General features: G+C 41.2%; 1 protein-coding gene across 1 annotated transcript in view; it reads right to left on the bottom strand.

Moving 5' to 3' along the window:
* Positions 1 to 8,519, bottom strand: part of CASR (calcium sensing receptor) — a 32,576-nt gene continuing 24,057 nt past the window's right edge. Inside the window, 3 exon segments of the mRNA XM_049785876.1 lie at positions 1 to 1,514; positions 3,810 to 3,933; positions 8,102 to 8,332. Of these exon segments, the coding sequence (XP_049641833.1) occupies positions 1 to 1,514; positions 3,810 to 3,933; positions 8,102 to 8,332 (1,869 nt within the window).

Genomic DNA, 8,519 nt, shown 5'->3' with positions numbered 1-8,519 from the left:
TTATGAATGTAATATATTTTCCGTGACAGTGCTGCCTGCCCCGCTGATGATAAAGCTACGAGAACTGGACACTACTAGAGCTGGGGACGACTCTTCAGGATCCATCTCTGGCTGGTGGTCCCCACCCACAGGGCCTGACAGTCCTGTGTCCTGAGAGCTCAATTCCAAATTGGCCTCCTCGCCTTGAAGAGGGAGTAATGCCTGGTGCCTGGACAGGGCCTCGCTGCTTATCTGGGCCTCCAAGGAGTTCTGGTGCATGGAATTCCTGTGAGCAAGGGTGCTCTTCTGAGGCTCGTCAAAGCTCAAGGAGAAGGTGACTGTGCCACTGCCGAAGATGACCTTCTGCTTGCATCTGGGCGGCTGCTGGGACTGTGGCACTGGCGGCTGCTGCTGTTGCAGGCTCAGGGGATGCTGCTGTTGTTCTTGCTGGGGTAGGGCCAGCGGCTGCTGCAGCTTCTGCCTCTCCGGTGGTGGAAAGGGGTCTTCGCTGTTGCTCTTGCTGCTGATGGAAGAAGAGGGGGTGGATCCTGTGGAGCCCCCAAGACTGTTGGAGCGCTTGCGGGAGACATTGCTGCGGCGTAGAGTGGCCCGGGCCGCTACTTTGAAAGCATGAGCAGCGGTGCTGCAACGCACCTCCTCAATCGTGTTACGGGATGGCTTGAAGAGGATGATGTAGACCTTATTGAAGAAGATGCAAGCCAGCAAGCCGAAGCTGGCTGCGAGGATAGCGATCACTTCCACCGCAGAGACAAACTTGCCATAGGTGCTGGCGTAGGCTGGAATGAAAGAGATCCAGACAATGAAGAAGATGAGCATGCTGAAGGTAATGAATTTGGCCTCGTTGAAGTTCTCAGGCAGCTTTCGGGACTTGAAGGCGAAGAAGAAGCAGATGGCAGCCAGGAGGCAAGTGTAGCCGATCAGAAAGCCCAGAGCCATGAGCGAACCCTCGTGGCAAGTGATGAAGATGATCTCATCCTCCAGTTCATGGTTTCGATAGCTGGAAGGAGGTGCCGTGTACAGCCAGATCACACAGATGACAATCTGCATGAAAGTGCAGAGGAAGACGAGCAGGAACTGCAGATTGAGGCCCCACCATTTCCTGTGAAAACTGGTGGGGATCTTGGCCTCAAATACCAGGAGGACACGGTTGGTTTTCACCAGGATGCAGGAGATGCACAGCACAAAGCTGATGCCAAATGCTGGCTGGCGTAGGCGGCAGGTCCAGTCTTGGGGCTCCCCGATGAAGAACAGAGAGCTGGAGAAACAGCAGAGAAGGGAAAAGAGGAGGAGGTAGGAGAGCTCTCGGTTTGTGGCCTTGACGATGGGAGTGTTGCGGAACTTGATGAAGACACCCAGCACAAAGGCTGTCAGGAAGATACCCAGCACGGCAAAAAGCGTAAGGGCTATTCCAAAGGGTTCTGTCCAGGACAGAAACTCAATCTCTTTGGCAATGCAGGAAGTGTGGTTCTCATTGGACCAGAAGTCATCGGGACACTTGTCACAGGCACTTGCATCTGTAAAATGTACCAGGGAAAGGTTATTATGTGTTCTATACTGAGATGTTTGAGTTTCATAAATGTGATGGTGAGAACACATAGGTTATTGGATGCAATCAATAATTATAAAATGTTCCTTATTGTTGAATTAATTGGGACTTTTAATATTATTAAATAATATATTGAGCCCTGACCTATGTTTACTAATATACATAATTTAATATGTTTGGTATTTTTCTTTTTCACGTGGTGATAATATATGGATATCTACATTTTTTTTGCGCGCCCCTCCCACTCCCCGTATATCTACATATTAACTTATCTTTTTAACACCCTTTGTTGACTTATGTAAAATGATCAATTTTTCTGGATAGGAGGTCTCTCTACACACCAAAAAATTGACAATAGCCCATCAACTATTGACACTGAGTCAATCTTAGTTCTATTTTGGATACATGCAGGGACTTTGTGGCCAAGTCAGAGAAGGTCTCCTCTTGGCCAGTTTTCTGCAACCACAGACTGGTACTGGTCTGCTGGCTTAGTAAGGTTGAAAACAACGGGTCTACTGTGCCATAACTGCTTGCTGGACTGGGATGTAGGATAAGTGTTATTCTTCAGTTGTTAAAAAGGTTGATAAAGGGTCCCGAGCGATAGCACATTGGTAGGGTGTTTGCCTTGCACACAGCTGACCCTGGATGGACCTCAGTTCGATCCCCAGTGTCCCTGAGCCAGGAGCAATTTCTGAGTGCGTAGCCAGGAGTAACCCCTGAGTGTCACCGGGTGTGGCCCCCCCCCCACAAAAAAAGGTTGATAAACACTGTTCTAGATCAATGGAAAGAAAATTACACTTCTGACCTATGCCTTTCACAACATACTGCCTACATGATTTTCCAGTAAGAATCTGCAGACTCAGTCCTGAACTGAGAGTCAAGCAATGAATGTTTGTTATTTCTGCTATGTTCCAGACTGAGTACAATTTGATGAATCAAAGCAGTCTGGGCTTTACAGTCAGTTACTTGAATGGGAATATTGGCTTTGGCTTTGCTAACTATCCGTGACTGTGTTAGATTCCTTGACCTCTCTGCTCCTAAGTTTTATCTGCAAAATAAAACCAAAAATAACCTCATGATTGTGATAACATCAATTTTTTTTTGGTTTTTGGGCCATACCCGGTGACTCTCAGGGGTTACTTCTGGCTATGCTCAGAAATTGTTCCTAGCTCGGGGAAACATATGGGATACCAGGGATAGAACTCAGGTCTGTCCTGTGTCAGCCACATGCAAGGCAAACACCCTACTCCTGTGCTATCGCTCCGTCTCCAATAACATCGTTTATTAACACTTATATAATACTTCTAATATACCTAGTAAAGGTTTTATTTAACAAGCATTTATCTATAACTCACCACATGCTTTACAAATATCAACTCAACCCCCAAATTCTATGAAATAGTTTTATTATTATTTTTAATTTGTGGGTGCATAGTCTAAGAATCAGGAAAAACATAAGTAAGTCTGGTGCCCAAAATGCATCATGACATATTAACTCTGAAGCATGTCAGGACTTTGTCTATGTAGGTTCACTGAGCTGTGTAAGTAGGCAAACAATATTGGAGAACATTGTCACAATAAAAGAAAGAGGTGTAACAGGTGTGCTGATGGCATTACAAAGACATATAGTATTTCTTTTGATCACCTCTCCCTTTTCCATGCAATGTTTGAACATACTTTGTTAGACTAAAAACTGTGCCAAGCCAGCTTGGGATACTACACGAGATACCATTCCTAGCTGGCACTACGAGATGGTCCCGAGAAAACTCTTTAACATACACTTTTTTTCAAGGTTATACCTTCTTTTAGGAATCAAAGCACGTGGCCAGTCAGACCACCGAAGCAGTACCCGTGACATACGGACTTAAATTACAGACTATACTCATCGAACACACTCAAGCAAACTTACATTCCCTTGCTATTCTCTCCTCTCTTCTCACTACTTTCTCTTTTTATCATTTCTTCTCCACTCTTCTCTCTACTTTTTTTTCTTTCCTCTTTTACCTTCCTTTCCAATGTATTTTCTCGTTTCTCCTTTCCTACCCCTACCATATACCTTCCCCTTTCCCCCCTTTGGAAATCCAAATACCCCCTCATCCCTCATTCCCATCCATACTTCCCACTGTATTAACACTCTTCACCCTCAGTCCTTAATCTATTAAAAAAAAAAACAAAAAAACTGTGCCAAGCACCTCCTAAAGGACTTCAAGGTGCCAATGGGAACTAAACCCTAAACTGTGTCCCTAAAGAGCTGTTCCTTTACCTGTTTCATCGCTGTATTCTCCATCAGGACACTCCACACACTCAAAGCAGCAGGTGGGCTTCCCCTCAATTATTCCTTTTCTGGTCCCTGCGAGGCAGTCTCGACTACAGTTGGAGAAAGGCACCTACAGGTGGTAATAACAAAAGTGAGTCAGTAGTCAAGCACCTGTGGCATTTGCAAGGGGGCAGTAATTGGACCCAGGACAAGAGCCAAAGATCTAGCCTCTTTGTAGGTAAAGTAAAAAGAGAGACCCTTGTTCTCTCTCTCTTTTTTTTTTTGGTTTTTGGGGCACACCCGGCAGTGCTCAGGGGTTACTTCTGGTTGTCTGCTCAGAAATAGCTCCTGGCAGGCACGGGGGACCATATGGGACACCAAGATTCGAACCAACCACCTTTGGTCCTGGATCGGCTGCTTGCAAGGCAAACGGCGCTGTGCTATCTCTCCAGGCCCAGACCCTTGTTCTCTTATGTTCAAAAGGGAAAGATAGTTTAGGACAAGGGCAACATGAGTACAAGCCAAGTACACACAAGAGCATACAATGGGAAGCTAAGAAGATTAATTGTTGACTTTCCACATGTTGACTAAAAATCCTCCTTAAGCAATTCCTGTTTCCATCTCATTCATGTCATAGAATGAGATTTACTGGAAAAAATAGAAGATACAGACACAAAGGACAGTCATAAGAGAAATGCCGAAATGAAGGAACATTCATCTGGAAGGTAGACTTTTAATTTTATAGTTAATTGTTTTTCCTACAGTTTTATTTTAGACTCTAGAGAATGATTTTGGAGATCTTTACAATAGTTCAGAGAGGCAGGCAGGATAGGCACAAAAGGGTAAAAAGATCCTCATAGCCAAGGTATCACCTGAGATCCCCTGAGTACTGCTTGAAAGGACCCCTTTTCTAAGAAAGAGCCCCAAAAATGGACTAGAAAGCTATATCTATTAATTAGTAACAAAAGGAAAACTATGAACTACATTAATTTCAGATAAAATATATTTTAACTAGTGTATTTCCTTAACGGACTTAAAGTGAATTTGATTAATTCTAATCCTTGATTTTTTCCCTCACCATTAGATGTTTAGATGTTTATATTTGAACATCTTTTGGTTATTTCTTTTTTCTTTTTTTTTTTCTCTTCTTTTTTTTTTTTTGTTTTTGGAGGTGGTCAGGGATTCCTTCTGGCTCTATGCTCAGAAATCGCTCCTGGCAGACTCAGGGGACCATATGGGATGCGGGGATGCAAACCACCATCCTTCTGCATGCAAGGCAAACACTTTACCCCCACGCTTTCTCTCCAGCCCCTCTTTTGATTTCTTTTTTTTTGGGGGGGGAAGTTTTGGGTCACACCCGTTTGATGCTCACGGGTTAGTCCTGGCTAAGTACTCAGAAATTGCCCCTGGCTTGGGGGGACCATATGGGATGCCGGGGGATCGAACCACAATCCGTCCTTCTCTAGCGCTTGCAAGGCAGACACCTTACCTCTAGCACCACCTCACCGGCCCTTCCAGCCCCTCTTTTGGTCATTTCTTATGGTTATCAACCAAAACAAAAGCTATATTTAGGACAGTATGCTCACATATAATTATATATTTTTTCTTTCCCCCCTACTTCTGCATTTACAACATAGACCTGTCTAGGATAACTATTGTCCCATGCAATCAGAGGCAACATAGTACAAATTCTCCAGTAATTGAGCATTCTAATTATATATAAACTCAGAGAGATCAAAAAAATTTAAAAAAGGATCACTCCAATTTATTGTTGTAAGAATTTTTGCTTTGGTCATGACAGCAATATTAGTCTGTGAATATATTGGCTTATACTGTTCCTATTGTTTTCATGTAAAGATTCATAAATGAGTTTAATTGAATAAAAGTGATTTATGTAATAAGTATAAATGAAGAAACATTGATCTATTATTATCTTACATTATTCCTATTGTTTTGGTGTAAAGATTTATACTGAATTTATAAAATAAATCGGTAATATTTTTCTCGTGCCTCTTGTGGGTGGCAAAATAACAAAATAATGAGTCACATCAAAAAATGCAGAGAAGAAATGAATAGACACTTCCTCAAACAAGCAATACAAATGGTCAAAAGGCACAAACAATACAAATGATCAAAAGGCACATGAAAAAAATGTCCACGTCACTAATCATCAGGGACATGCAAATTAAAACAACAATGAGATATCATCTCATGCCACAGAGACTAGCACACATCACAAAGAACAACCACTGCTGATGTGGATGTGGGAAAAAAGGAACTCGCATTTACTGCTGGCGGGAATGCCATCTAGTCCAACCTTTCTGGAAAACAATATGGAGATTTTCAAAAAACTGGAAATTGAGCTCCCATATGATTCAGCAATACCACTCCTAGGGATATACCCTAGGAATACAAAAAAAATACAATATAATAATGCCCTCTGTACACCTATGTTCATAGCAGCACTATATTTACAATAGCCAGAATCTGGAAACAACCCAGATGTCCAACAACAAATGAGTGGCTAAAGAAACTGGCACATATACAGAATCAAATACTATGCAGCTGTTAGAAAAAAAATGAAGTCACGAAATTTGCTTATACATGGACATGGAGACTATTATGTTGAGTGAAATAAGTCAGAGTGAGAGAGATAAACATGGAATAGTCTCACTCATATGTGGGATTTAAGAAAAATAAAAGACAGTATAATTATATCCAGAGAAATAGAGATGAGGGCTGGAAGGACCAGCCCATAATAAGAAGCTTATCAAAAAAAGTGATAAGTGCAGTTAGAGAAATAATTACATGAACAACTACTAAAACAACTACTAAAACAATGATAGAGAGAAATAGAATGCTTTTCTCAAAGACAGGCAGGGGGAGGAGGAAAATTGGGGACATTGGTGGCAGGAAAGTTGCACTGGTAAAGGGTGTGTATGCATTTTATGGCTGCAACACAACTACAAAAATGTTTGCAATCTTGGTGCTTAAATAAAGAAATACATATATTTATAAACAAAATAATAGGTCAACATAAGCCATCAGAAACAATAAATTGTGTGCATTAATATGGGCAACATGTAACATGAATGATTTAACGTGGGGACAGTTGACAATATTGCTGAAATGTCAAAGTTATATGCAATTTAAACATGATATTGTAGACAAGGATACAACTATTGGACAGAGGAGTATACCTATAGAACTCCCAAATCTCAATCTGGAAAATGTTATGACACCTTTCCCAGGATAAATCTATCCTACATTTTGAGAGACAATCAAATTATAGCTTTTCATCAACCTAAGATGTGCTTAGCAAAAGGATAAAGTTGAATTAATGTCTTATGTAAAAATGCTCAAAGATGATGAAGAGTGATAAATAAAAAGCAAATGCAAGGAGAAATATAGTAATTTTCATCCAGTTTTATTGGAATAGTTAAAGAATGCCCTATTCAGGGTCTGTTCCAATAAAAGATCTGGGTTCTCAATAGCCTACTGTTTTCTCATAACCAATCATCAATAGAATGGTCTTTATCTTACCATATACCTTGCCATAACTGCACATTTATTGGGTGGTAGAATTCTGGTTATTAATTAAAATGTGCCATAACTGCACATTTATTGGGTGATAGAATTCTGGTTATTAATTAAAATTCTAGGTTTAAAAATTAAAAAACATTTTTGGCTGTTTTTACTTTGTTTTGTTTTGTGTGTTTGTTTGCTTTGACTGTACCTGGCAATACTCAAAGGTTATTTCTGGATCTCTATTGGAGTAATTCATTAGTGGTGGCACTAAGGATCGAACTGAGATCAGCTCTTTGTAAAATAAGCTCCTTACTTTCTGTACCATCTCTCCAGTCCCAAATGCACTGATGTTTAGGAAGGAGAGTGAGATCTGTTCATGGGTATTAGCATCTTTTTACTGGCTAATTTAGATTTGAGGCCATCCCTTTCTATACTCAGGAGTGAGCACTGGAGGTACTTAAGAAACCATATGCAGTGCCACGGATAGAACCACAGTTGACTGCATGAAACTTTTAACCTCTGTAATTTCTTTCCAGTACCATGATAGAAAATTAAAATAAAAAACATCTCACCATTACCAGGGGCAAGATTCTGGTTATTAATTCTATCCTTTCACTGATGGGCAGCTGTGCTACTTTTGGAACAGTAAGCTGCTGGAGGGATGAAAAGATTCCTGACTCCTGTGGTTTGTTCCTTTACAGAGACTGCTTCTGTATCTTTTGCCGACTACCACCCCCTGCCTCTGTTTTTGTTCTGAAGTCAGCACATACCTCCCTGGAGAACCCACTCCACAGGATTTTCTCCTCATTGATAAAGAGCCTTTCTCCCTTCTTGGCATAGACGTTGTAATATCCGACCTCCTTAAACACAATGGAGCCATCCTCTGGGGACAGATGCCAGTTGATGATGGAATAGTTTCCAACCAGGTCACCACATTCATCAAAAGTCACCTGTTCCCCCATATTGTTGGTAAAGTTAATATGTCGTAAATGCTTCAGGACCTAAAGAGAAACAGAGATAAATGTTTTGAGTATGAGTCACAGAATTATGTATGGTTATGTAGATTGAACATTGCCCATGGACGGTAAATTATTTGTTTTTACAAAGTGGTACAATTGTAACTTTTTTGGATAATTTACACTGAATTTACTTGTATGTGCTTAGCAGCAGCCTTAGTAAATGATGGAC

The sequence above is a fragment of the Suncus etruscus genome, chromosome 13 (assembly GCF_024139225.1).
Source record: "Suncus etruscus isolate mSunEtr1 chromosome 13, mSunEtr1.pri.cur, whole genome shotgun sequence".
Classification (NCBI taxonomy): Eukaryota; Metazoa; Chordata; class Mammalia; order Eulipotyphla; family Soricidae; genus Suncus; species Suncus etruscus.
This window is presented reverse-complemented; position numbering and strand designations above follow the sequence as displayed.